Raw genomic sequence first — 13,524 nt, 5'->3', positions numbered from 1 at the left:
GGAAGAGGGGGGAGAGCATGAAGAGAGCGGCGAATGACCGAACGAGAGACCGAGAGAAAAGGAGCCGAGAGCTTTTTCCGACTGGGCAAACACGGGGGCGAGGGGGAGAGAGAGAGCCTAATCGTCGGCAAACGATGCTCGCCTTCTTTTTCACCGGCACGCGCAACTTCTGGCTCGAGAGATCTCCGGAGGATCCAGAAGAAGAGAGAATCTCAGAGAGAGTTCACTCTCTCCTCTCTCTGTTCCCGTTCCACGACTCCGTTCAATTCGATTCAAACAAATTTCCAGAAAGAAAGAACTCGCGGGAAAACAAAATGAGCCGCTGAATAAGATTCGAGCATCGTGTACATCCGGCCCGAATGTTAATTAGAGATGGGCTGGCTCTCTCTCTCTCTCTCTCTCTCTCTGTGTGTGTAGATAGAGACGAGGGAAATTGTAGAGAACCCCGGAACGTCCTCGCGGCTCCTTTTCTCGGCTCCGATAGCGACACGACCGACGAAAATGTAATCCGACCCGCGACGACGATTCAAACGCAACTTTCGATTCGATTGCGAGGCTGCTCCACTTTCTGCTACCGCGATTGCCACTCGCGAGGGGCTCGAGTGCCAACGGTGGAGTATACAGGGTGAGTTGCCTGACGTGATCGATTTAAAGTGTACGGTTTGGTGTGGGTGCAACCAGGTTTTTTTAATTACGCGGCTCTGAGAGGTGGTGCAGAAAATTACAGCTTATTCGTCTTTCTGTTGCTGCTCTTTTCACACGTATGTTCTCAAGTCAGAAACAGATTAAAAGAGTGTGTCAGTAGACTTTTTGGTACATTGTTCGAACAAGTATAGTGTGTGTGTGTGTTTTTTTTTCAAGTGGCTTTGAGAGGTGTTGGAGAAAATTGTAGCACATTGTTCTCTCGAGTTGCTTTTTTGTGTTACTACGTGTTTCGTTTTTTAATAACTCACCCTGTATACAAATACGGCATATTTGAGAGAGGAACAATAGGAAACTGAAGTCGGAGGACAAGAGTAAAATACAGGATTGCGCAGAAAAGAGGAATTATTATCACGAGAAAGGGAAAGATCATGAGAAATACGTGCAATGAGAGACAGTGTAAATAAAATATGGAGGACTGGAAACAGCAAATTTGACGGGTCGGGAAATACTAACAGAAAGAAGGTCAGGGGTCGCGGAGGAATGGCAGAGAGGTATAATATCGTATACCGTTTGTGGCATTTGAAAATGTATAAATAGATTGCGGATTTTTATGCGCATACAAATTCGTATAAATCTATTCATAAGAATTGCAACGTGCAGTACATTCCCTTTCGTTGCAGAGGTTATTCCACCGAAAAAGGTATCGATCTCACTCAATTGTTCCGAATATTAACCAATTTTTAATCATTTTTAATAATAAAGATTTTTCTCTCCCTTTAATAATTTCAATTAGCCGAAAACAGAGATTGTTCATAGATTCTTTGCGATTCTTCGAGATTCTTGGAATCTTTCAAATTTCACCAACGCAACTCTCTCGTAAATGCATAAAATCCGCAGTCTACTAATCAACTGGTAAATGACGCACGCCGATCGTCATCGACCGCGTCGAATCACAGTTTTCTCGAGTTCGTTTCGAGAACGCGTCGGTGGTCCTCGTCCGCTGCGAATGTGCATGAGACACTTTCGAGAGTTATAACGATCGCAAAAAAAAATTTTTAAAAATAAAAAAAATTTTAAAAAACCAGCTACAGATTTACGAATGACGTGAGAGAGAACGCGACGAAGGTGGACACTGAAAGAGGGGATAGAAATAGAAACAGAGACAGAGATAGATAGATGGATAGATATAGACAGTGATAGACAGAAAAAGAGACAAGGGGTTATGATACGCAAGGGGTGTCACGATGCATTGGCGAGAGTCCGTGAGGAGCGATGCAGAGCTCGTCCCTGTGCGTGCAAGCGGCCCCGATCATTCCGTAGATCGTTCGCGTTAGATCCGAGATAGATCTGGAGGAGAGAGACTGTTCAGGTTCGAGCGGGCTTTGCTCTCACTTCGAGATCGTAAATCCCTCGTGAGCTTGTGTTTCATTTTTTTTTTTTTTCTGTGAGTGGTGGGTGAATGTTTTGTGCAGATAGGTGGACAGATAGATAGACAGACGGACAGACGGACAGACAGACAGACGGATAGACAGACAGACAGACAGACAGACAGACAGACAAACGGAGAAAGTGATTTGCGAGTGGAGAATGATTACGAAGAAGCAAGAGAGCACGATGCAGTTGGAGAGGGGAGGGGCGAGAAGAGTGTTCTTCAGGCAAACACACACAGGCAGCCAGGCAGCCAAGGCAGGTAGGCGGCATAGTTCGCGAGAGCAAATCTACGACCAGTCTGCACCCGTCGATTGATTGGCTTGTTTTTTTACTGCTCGTCGATACCGTTTCTACGTCGCGTAGAACGTTCGCTTTGAACGTGAGTCGCTGTTCGATCCCCGGCGCGCGATCCGAGTGGGAGGAGCTTAGCTGTTTCCGATGTGGGCGGAGCTAAGCCTGCTCGTAGAGCAACTTGTTCCCACTCGTATGTTTTGGACTTCAAATCGGACATGGAGAAAGCGACGGAAAAATGTCTACCTCATTTTCCACGACGTATTGTGCCCTCAGTGGGCGTGGCTCAGCTGCTCCTGAAGTGGGCGGAGGCTGGTACCAAGGCTGTTTTTTTATTCTAAATCGGGTAATCAGAGAAAAGGATAGAAGAGTTTCTATCTCGTTTTCACAGAATATAAAGTGCCTTCAGTGGGCGTGGCTTGGCTGTTTCCGATGTGGGAGTAGCCATATCAATTGCCACAGGGCAATTTCCAGCCGTGACTGTTTCAGATTCTACATCGAATATGACGGAAAATGGGATTGAAGAATTTTTACCTTGTTTCCCATGATGTACAGAGTGCCCCGAGTGGGCGTGGCTTGATCTGTGCCCGGTGTGGGCGGTGACAGAACAGTGCCCTCTAGGCAGGCTACGCCCACGACTGACTTTTAGTTTACTTTGAGGAAGAGGAGACACAATGTACTATTGAGTGTGTACAATATACTATTCTTCAAGAATAGAAAAATTCGAGCTAGTTTCTCGTGAATTCCCCAGAACAATTTTGTCAATCAACTGTAGAAAACATATGTCTATCAAGCGAAGACTGCTGTTCTTTTAATATCGAGAAGAATGTCCTGCTCTGCACAGTATGTAGAATGAAATTAGGATCGTCCCGCGACAAAAAATACATTTCGGAAAAAACCGCTGTAATTTGAAAGAGTTCTAACAGCGAAGACGAGTCAAACAAGCCCATCACAGAAAGTCAGACTGACGGTCAAGCTTTGCTTCGCGAACTCTGCGAGCGAGTAGGCGAACCGAGCTTCTCCCACAGAATTCAGCTGATATAATAAACTCCTCGAGATCTTTCTTAGGCACAGGATGATTCCGAACTGGAGGTAGAACATGAAAAGCTGCTGATCTTTGCCAAACAGAAATTTGTTCGTAGCTCTAGTCTGTACTGCATGAGAGGGCGTGGCTTTGTTGCTCTCGCACAGAAAGGGCCAGGAAAGTGCTCCATAGAGCAATCTGTGGTGTATAAGAAGTCTATAGAATTCAGAAGACTATCTATTGTGATCTATCTTGAAGTTTCTGATGGAGGCGTGGCTATGTGGCACTTGATGGAGCTAGCTCAGTGCTCCGAAGAGGAATAATTATTCTAGAGTGACACTTCACACCAAGAAATGTCAGTAAAAGGAGTAGACGTTAGTCTAAAGAGTTGAATATAGTGTCCTAAAGGGGCGTGGCTATATAGACTACCCCAAGTGGGCGTGGTTTTTTCTCACTGATAGAACCAGAGAGCAATGCCGATTTGTTTCAACGTTCTACCACCAGTTTGTAGACACCCTGTAAGCACAGTATTCTCAGCCCGAACATTCCATTTTGGGAAAAGCTCGCCGGCAAGCAGGCGGCCGAGCGTAAGTCATCGAGTCAAGCAAGCGGACACACACGTGGCCACACACCGCACACGTGGAAAAACACGTACATACGCAATCAGCGACACGGACAACAACAGAATGTACATCGGGGGTGTACCCGGTTCAGCCAGCAAACACGGACAATAGTATATATTAATAATTAAAACACACACTGGCAGCAGCGACAGAGGCTCTTTTTGCGGCGGCCATCATCGATGCCGAGCGGACACGCGAATCTCTTTCCATTGGACCGCGATTGGCTCCCGACCGGGAGGATCGTTCTCCTCCCGTGGGTCACACATCGTCGCTCCGACGTTTACCTGTCTCGGTCAGCCTCTAACGATCACTCTACTCGGCGAACCATGCTCGCACGAATCGTTCCGACGTTCGTCCAAGCTAGGCGTGTTCAACTCTTGCCCCCCGGGGCCACAAATGGGCCGTACGACTTGATCTTAATCAGAGAACTATCTGAGAATTGTTTATAGAGTACCGAGAGTAGGCGTGGTTACAAATGAAAACAAAGTAGAAGATAATAGACCGTTCAAAGTTGTCACAACGATCGCAGGACAAGCTGAAGCCCCTCCCCCAGCGTTAGGACCGCCCCTCCTCCATCACCGCCTACTATGTCGCCTAGCGCGGCCCACTACTCCTACGCCCCGCCCAGCGCGAGAGTGGAGGAGGTTCAGGCCCCGCCTCGGAGTCCCCCGCGTCCATCCTGCAACCATCGGCTTCAGACGAATCAAATACGAATCAAATACGCCTAGCCTGGACATACTTAGCGTCCTGCGGCGAAAACGACGGAAACAAAAAAAGGGGGCGGGGTAGAAACAAGGTGTGCAACCGAAGGGGCGGCGGCTGTACAAACACCGGGATCGTTGATTTTCTCGAAGCATCGACCTCCAGAGAGTTCGACGTGAAAGGAAACAGAAGAGAGTTGGGCAGCAACGTAACTTTTTTCCAGGAAGAAAATGATCTCGGCGCGCGTTACCGGGGCGAAATCTTTCGCCGGTCGTTAGTTCAACGAAGAGTTTGCCCAACTCCGGAAAAGTTCGCACTAGAAAATGGAATAATCGGGGGGTGGGGGTTGGGTGGGTAAGGGTGTAGAGAACCGGCTAACGAGATGCAGGGGCCGAAGCACACGGTCTGGCTCGTTAATGGACCCCTTTTTCGGAAAAAAAATTGGATCGTCTCTCTGCACGGTTGCGGCGATCGCGCGGGAATGGTTACCGCGCGAGACATCGTCATCGATCCTCTCCGTGTCATTCCTTCGAGATCATTGTCGCGCGTCTAGAGCATTTCTCTCGCACTGATCTCTCCTTTGTCCGCCAACACCACAGTTCCAATTCCGAAGACCCTGGTGCGATTCACCGTTGCTGAAAAAAAAATATCCTCCACACACCATTGGCAGTATATTATTGTTTTTTGGTTTCTCTGTTCGTTGGTTTGTTCGTTTTTTTTTTTTTTTTTTTTTTTTTGTTTCTTTTTCGTCAGACAACATATTCGAACCGCCACAACGGTGTCCACATAAGCTGCTCTCGCTCGTGCGTTCTTTGGTTTCGCTCGTTTTCCGGCCCTTTGTTCTTGCGGTTCTCTCTCTGACCAACAACATTGACACTGACAACACTGACAGTCGACGTCGGGCCGTTAAATCTTGCGTGGCCGGCGCTCGTGCCCGGCGCCCGGACACGTGGCCCCGACACACACGCACACACACTCTCGCTCGAAAATCAACCGTCCTAGACGTCTCCCCGGTGCTCGAAATGCGGGCTCGCGTGCTAAGTTAGTGCAGCCATAGACGTAAGTAAGTAGCGAAAGAAATTGGAACCGGAGCGGCGCGCAACCGACCACCCTAACGAGCGCATTATACTCGCACTGTGCGCGCGCGACCCGACCGTGCAACGATTCATCGCATATTCAACACCAATCTAAACTTCTGACTTGATTACTACCTTGGCCGTGGGTTTCAATTCGAGCTTTTCGGTGGTCGAGCATAATTGTTCAGATTCTTCTGGTCTCTGTGTTCGCCGATTCGATTGTCAAGAATTTTTTAACATTTTTCCATGTTGGAACGGTATGCCGCATTCTTAGGCATCTTTATTAAACTTCCACCTACGAGCCAGAGTATTTTCTTTTTACGATGGAAGTGTAATACAGTGTGAAAACCGTGTCAAGGTCCAGGAAGATTAAATAATTTTTCCTCGAGGTTTTTGAATGTTTGCGTCAGCTGAAGACGGTTCTTCTTGAAAGAGAAAATTTAAAGGAAGAAGTAAGGCAACAAGTTTTTAATTATTTTCAGAGGTTTGCCTGCAAATATGTCTAATTATCTTGTAAAACATGATTTTTAACCGACGTTTGGAGTTAATTTCGGGCAAAGAATCGTTGCAGATAGGTCCACAATTTCTTAAAAATTCACGGTTACATGCAGGTGATTCCGAGCAAGTTTTCCTGCTGGAAATATACATATATATTTATACATATATGTATAATGAATGTATAAAACTAGGGTAGTGACGTGTCGATTGCGCTCGCTCCTTCGACAATTAGTAACAAGATTGAATAAGAGAAAAAAGTGAGAGAGCACATATTTAGAATGTAATATACACATACACTTAATAAAAATCCCGCGGAACACTTATAAAGACGTACATACATACGTATATCGAGTGATACATATGTATATATATATATCAAGACAATACGTAGAATAAAGTACCGAAGACATCGAGCATAGACATAGACGAGTATAGTTATGCGTGTGGGAAGAAGAAATGCGGAGCTGAAGAAACATAGAGACAGAAGACGCGAGAGGATGCGGTCGCGAACGCGCATAGTAATTTCCGATTTTCCATTTTCCTTGTTCTTTTCCGAAATCATTCGGAAAATCATTCCACAGTGACAATGGTTCGTGGTCATCTTACTGGTCTGTTCCTATCTGGCAATTTTAGGACTTTGGGAATTTTTTTATGGTAAATCGAAGAAGACAGCTTTTCGAAAATTTACAGACTTGTCAAGGAACATTTGAGCTGTATTCGCAAATTTTTGTACGGTGATAGCTTTAAAAAATTGTGGTAGTTATGCGCCGAGAAAGCGGACCGTTTCTTGAGAGAAATTTCGGTGAAAGATAAATTAAAAAATTGATTTGATATTCTTTAGATAGGTTCTTCGTATGTATAGCTAGCGCCTGAAGCAGTGAAAATTACGTGCATCAATGTTTATGACTTTGAGAATAAGATAAAAGCCAGATTTCTCTTCTGACAATTTTACAAATTCAAACGTCTCTACGGAGTCTAAAAAATTTATCTCGCGACCGAAACCACCACGAACTTAAAGATTGAACACCCCACTTTGCAACGAGACCAAAAAATTTGTTCTACGATTTTTTTTTTTCGCCATTTTATTGCGCGAAATCCGTAAAGGCGTTCGATACTGCAAAATTGTCGAACAGAAATCCTTCGGTTTTGGAACAGTTTCTTGCTGCAAGGGCATGCGCCACGAAAAAATCAATTAACATGGAAAAAAAGTAGAGACTTTGCCCTTTGGAATGAGCCTAGTTCGATCATTCTACCGTTGTTTTTCTCAAAGTTACAGCAGCTCGAATGTCCTCACAGTTTGAAAGATCAATATTTCCCTGTGCCAAGACACGAACGCACATTATCCGATTGCGCAAAACAAAGGCCACCCAAAGTAGTTTCCCATTCGGTAAACAATGGTAGGAACAGGAACAGACCTTGGAGATGCTCGCGGGACCATTGTCGCGCAATAATGATCGTTTCCATCGCGTTCGCGTCCGCGAGAACCGTCTCGGACCGCGTCGATGCGTCGTCTTACAATAAAACTCCGAGCAAATATATATATGTCCACTATGTATTTTCTCCGATCTAAAAAAACCGAGTACGCAACTGCTCTTGCACCCGTGCGATAGCGTTCGACTTGATTTCCTCGAAATCGTGAATTAGCCCTGAATCATCCTAGGAAGAGGCAAAATCAACGAAAAATCGATCGTCTCTTCTTTCTCGGCAAGCGAAACGAACGATACTCGTGTGTTTTCCGATATCGTTGCGCGTAGCACACAAAGAACCGTCTCACGCAGCCACAACAAACACGCACGCACACGCACAAATGTCTACAAGAATACATATACATCGAGAAAACTGAAAATGGGACTTTTTCTTTTCTTTTCTTTTTTTTTTTCTCTTTTTGCTTCCGGCGCCAGAGCTGGGTCAAATACTATTTCAAGATTGTCTCGAAATCTGGCCAGTTTTCTTTACGATTTTCCGTGCATCGAAAGCAGAGACGATGTGTTCCTCTCTCACGATAGTCATTATTATTTCATCGCTTCGACTCGTTTTTATCGTTATTCACATTCGTTCGTTCGATTTCCGTCTTGAGAGACAACACAACCGTTTTCCGGAATCGCCGTTGGTCGCAGCCACGCCGTTTTTTCTCGCCCCACTGTAATGCTAGTACTCTATTTGTTTCTCGGTTCTGCTATTTTAACGCTATTTCCACCGCTGTTTTCACTTACGCACACCTGTTGTCTCTCGACCGATTTTTCGTTTCGCTTCTACTTCGAAAACGATTTATCGAACAGCGTCCCCTGTAACGCCGGTCTCGATTTTTATAATTTATCCAAATTGTAAATAGGTGTCGACAACTTCGGTCGAAATAGCGTTAAAAATACTTTCTTTCGAGCCTTACTGCATAACCGAAATAGTATTTTGCCCACCTCTCTCCAGCGCGTTTTTCTTTTTCTTTTTTTTTTTTTATTCTTTCGATTGTTATTTAATCTTACTAAGTCTCGTCGACGGGGGGGTTGGGCGGGGGGGCTCTCTCGGTACACACCGTCGACGATTTTATTACCGTATGGGGTTTACCGTATGGGGGTTTGGGGTGGGGGGGGGGGGGGGGGGGGACAACAGAGACAATAACACCATCACGCCCATCATGTCGCGACTTTGGTTAAAGCGCGCGACAAACGACCGGCAAGATTGACCAGAGACACAGAACATATTGACGTTCACAGTTTTCTCTTTTCTTTCGTTTGTTTTTTTTTTCGTTGGGTTGCTTTTCTTTTTTTTTCCTTTTTTTTTTTTGTTTACTCCTTTTGCGGCGAGAGAATAAATCTCAGGGGAGACAGAGATATATACATTATCGCTGCATTAAACGAGGATCGAGGATTAGTACCGAGGATGATCGAGGATGAAGGTTAATGCGTATATAGAAGAGAGAGAGAGAGAGAGAGAGAGATTGAGAGAGAGAGAAAGAAAGAGAGAGAGAGAGAGAATATTATTCATAGGGATGAGACGAACTTACCTCCTCGCATAGCGCCAGCATACGCCTCGTACTCTCCAGGGACTGAAACAAGAATGGGAACGGTTGTCGGATCAGTTCGAGTATGTTTGTTTTAACGGTGGTTTTTGCAATACTGCGGGGACACGAAAAGATGGCTGGCAATTTTTCATGTTCTGTTAGCGGACTGATTGGTCGGCCACTGGTTGGTTCGTGTAAACGTTGGTTGCGACAGATTGCGAAAGAGCTTCAGAGTATGGTAGAGATTTGAACGTTCAGGAAATTATTTGTTTAGTTCGTCTATTGACACACGCTGCTAAAAATTGTTAGTCTCTCTTCAGGCTCCGGGGCCGGAAGTTCAGAATCCTGGAGCTCGACGGAGAGACTTTCAAAGGACATTTCTCTAGTCAGGTGCCCTTCGTTCTGCCTAGTCCCTTTTCCCACATCTCCCCAACTCTCCTACTTTCTTTCCCTAGTCCACTTCTCTAATTTATTCTATTTCCTAATTCTTCTTTTCCTAATTTATCCCGCTTTCAAGATCTTTTCCCTGGATACTCCCACTTTTTTAGATCCTCACCCAAGTTTTCTACATTCTCCTAGTTCCTTTTCCTAGTTTCCTCTACTGCCTTACCTATTTCCCTAGTATCTCTTACAGTCCTAGTTTCTTCACTCCCCTAGTTCCTTACCCTAATTTAGTCCCTCATACCCTTTAGCCCCTATCGCTAATTAATTTTCCTTTAGCTTCTTCTACTCCCTAATTTCTCTCGCTGGATTTCAGTCCCTTGTCTAAATAGTCTTTGCTGGCATCTTTCATTTCTTAATTTCCCTAGATCGTTCCACTGTTTTTCCTCAGTTCATCCTCTTTGTTTTCTCCATCCACATCTTCACTGTGAGAGACATCTTGAGAACCCAGTAGACCCACCTATCAACTCATCGATCCCAACGTATCAACGCAACTCTGACGTAACAGCCATCTTTTCGTCTTCAGCACAGTAGGTATCGCTGGGAGCTCAGAAGATGGCACAGAATGCGATTAATCTCGCGTATCAACACTCTGGGGACAGCAGGTCCCATATGAATCAATTTCATTAATCATAAATAGAAGAATACAAAAATAAAGATCATCAATTATCTCGACACTCACTTCCAGTTATCAAGGACATCAAGGTATTGAAAACAGACTCAGTATATTAGTTGTAAGATAATGCAACGTAGATGTAACTGGAAGTAAGCCCAAGTCGAAAGGATTGATCGTAAGGGTTTACTAATAAATAATTAAATAAAAAGAAGCCATCCCAGTTTCCCTGATTAACCAAATTGATCACAAACATTGACCACCACAAGTGGCTAAGACAAAGTGTCTGAAGGACCAAGTTGGACCAAAGTGGACCAATTTGCCCTAAACACTTGGTCCAGTCTGGGACATAGGACCACCTTCCCACTCTTTTCAATCATCTCCACGCCATCTTTCGAGCTCCCAACGACACGTCCCTCGAACATCGCCATCCTAGCCGACGATGCACACGCACCTCATCTGTAGTTTGATCGGCCTTCAGCTGCAATTCCTGCAATTCGGTGCGAGGCGGCCCGCCCTCCGCGGGTCCTGCTGGTGTGGTCGGTGCAGGCATCTTGTCGGCAACCGAGTATCCTTCCGCCGGAAACTTCTTCTCTCCTGGTTCGCTCTGTGTCTACCCAAGGCAGCTGGTTCGCTCCCGGGCACTCGAAGCTTCTGCAACAGAGAGAACCAACGGTCAAAGAAGGATTAGCCATCTTCATCCTAGAAAAGGTTCCTCCGAGGAACCATTACGCTAATAAGACCCCCGAAAGAAACGGCTCAGAGTCCGGGGGAGGGGCTGAACTTAACGAGATCGAAAGATCTTTAAGGATCCAAGAAAAACTCACCGAGAGGGAAACGGAGAAAGAAAATGGAGGATCCTGCCTGCTGGACCGAGAGGAATTAATACCCAGCAGACACGGATGAAAAGCAAAAGTGCAAAAAGACGTGCTTTCCGAAACGAGTATACTCTGATTAGTATAGGCTAGAGCTAGATACCACAGGAAAACGGAATTAACAAAAATTGCCCTACTGTCACTCAAAGAATGACTACTAAACTGCGGATCTTTATGCAACAAATTGTCCAAGTTAATTGTGAGAAGCAGAAGTTGAAGTTCATTAAATCCAATGTAATGTAACAACATTCTTAAATTCTTTGAATGTCTGTACAATATCTCATGTTTGATCTACTCGTTTTTCTTCTAAATGCATAAAATCCACAGTCTAGTTACAAATACAATAGTGACAAACTTGAGGTGCAATGGAGATATTTTGCAATGGAATTAAAACAGCTTCAAGTGCAAAGGGCTAACAGCCAGGTGAGAAGGAAGGATGCGAGAAAACGTACTTCCCGAAAGGAGTGTGCTTTGATTAGGGTGCGCTAGAGCTAGTTAGCAAAAGGGGGTGGTGGTTCGAGTCCTGAGGGTTTAGGGGATGGCGACACGCAGAAGATTCGTGATCGACGATTGCGAGATCTCACGCAGGGATTTCGGGAAAGCCACCACCCGGTCTGGGTTAGGTCCTCGGTCGTCGATGCATGTACGTACGCTTGCTGCGACGGTATACGTGTGTGACTACTATGAAAATCAATACCACGACGACCGACCGACCGACCAACCGACCCACCGACCGAATCGCGCGCAGACGCACTACCAAGACCACCACACCGTCCTCGTCACGATTACCCACTCACCCTCTCGACCATGCTGGTTACTATCATCTTTCTCCCTTTTTCTTTCAAGAGAGAGAGAGGGGGGGGGGGGAGAAATTGTTCTCGCTTGCTGTAGGCAGCGAGAGCCTCGACTGTGCCACCCACTTTTACACAAACCCCGACGACCACCACGAGAACTGATCAGCTGGGACCTCCAACTGCGTATACATACAGGGTGGTACATGTGCAATAGGGTGGTCCACGCTTTTCGACTTTTCATTTTTTCTGACCGCACTCCCCTAAATTGCGACACTCTAGACTAATGATGCACGCCAAAGAGCATAGCCGGTCAAAAATTCCCTCGAACCCAATTAAAAAGCTAATGGACCATTCGATAGGGTGTCGAGAAAAACCATGTGAAATTTTAATTCTACATCTCAACCGGGAGGTCAGCTATGGAGTGCAATGAAAAAGATTAGTTTTTGGCTTATTTTCCACGTTCAGTCGTAACCGAAAATTCGGAATAAAATCTAACGGACGTCAAATACCCAGACACATGTACTGTAATTAATTCAGATTTTTACATCCTGGTTGTAAAAAAGTTAAAAAAAAAATGCAGATTGCGACATCATTTATATTTTTATCAGTGCCACAGGCGTGAGCATTTTTCATGAATTTTTTCAGATTTTCTTGGTGAAGTGGGTCGTGGTAAGTAAAAGAATAAAAACCGCTTTTTTCTCGACGTTCGACAAAATTCGGAAAAAATCGTGCTATCGAGGTATAAAAATGTTTTTGGCAGTACTTAGAAGACCACGGATGCGTTCAACATATAGTTTATGCCGTCGCAACAGAAGGGAGTATAATATTTAAATGGTTAGAAAAAGACATCGATGAACTTGAAAATTCCCAAAATTATTTCACCGAGTTATGAAAATGTATTTTACAGTGTTTAAATTACTACGGATTCGTGAAAAATACTTTCTATGTCATCAGAATTGAAAGAGGTGCGTAGGCCGGTTAGTTATAAATGGGTCACCCTGTATATGCGTCGGCCCATCCCACCGTGGCTCTTTCGCGTGACTATTCAAGGTACGATTAAACGATTAATCGTGCACGCTTTCGCCGCTGCGGCCGCCACGGACTGTTAATGGGGTTTGTCAAGCTAAACGCGGCGGAGTTAGGGGTGCGCGCTACGCTGATTCCTCATTTTCAACCTCCGAATTTTGCTGATCTAACCCCGCGCAATTAAAATGGTTCAGATTGATTGGATAACGGCGCGCACTGGACTGGTCCTCCATTTTCAACCCCCCAATTGCGGTTTCAACCCTCTTCTTTGATTCAGAATTAATTGAATAATAGGAACCGGTGCAGTATTTGCATTCAACCTTTAGCGGTTTTACTCGTTATATTATTTGTGATTAAATGTACCCTTAAACCTTCACACGGAGTTTAGTAACGAATGGAATTAACGTTGTACTTGTAATATCTTTGTGCAATTTGATTGCACCTGTTCGTGATAATTTGATCGCTCATAGACATAGCAATCTCAGTT

General features: G+C 45.0%; 1 protein-coding gene across 8 annotated transcripts in view; it reads right to left on the bottom strand.

Annotated features, from left to right (window-relative positions):
- The window catches only part of Snap25 (Synaptosomal-associated protein 25kDa), a 57,251-nt gene that overhangs the window by 30,821 nt on the left and 12,906 nt on the right, over positions 1-13,524 (bottom strand). For 7 of the 8 annotated variants that reach the window (XM_076800630.1, XM_076800632.1, XM_076800636.1 and 4 more), the window contains exons 2-3: positions 10,797-10,996; positions 9,292-9,333 (exon numbers count right to left, since the gene is read on the bottom strand). In XM_076800630.1, the coding sequence (XP_076656745.1) occupies positions 9,292-9,333; positions 10,797-10,895 (141 nt within the window). In that variant the 5' untranslated portion in view covers positions 10,896-10,996. Of the gene's footprint in view, positions 1-9,291; positions 9,334-10,796; positions 10,997-13,524 lie in introns of those variants that run through there. The other variant, XM_076800637.1, reaches the window with a different exon arrangement.

This window comes from Halictus rubicundus, chromosome 15, assembly GCF_050948215.1.
Source record: "Halictus rubicundus isolate RS-2024b chromosome 15, iyHalRubi1_principal, whole genome shotgun sequence".
NCBI lineage: Eukaryota > Metazoa > Arthropoda > Insecta > Hymenoptera > Halictidae > Halictus > Halictus rubicundus.
This window is presented reverse-complemented; position numbering and strand designations above follow the sequence as displayed.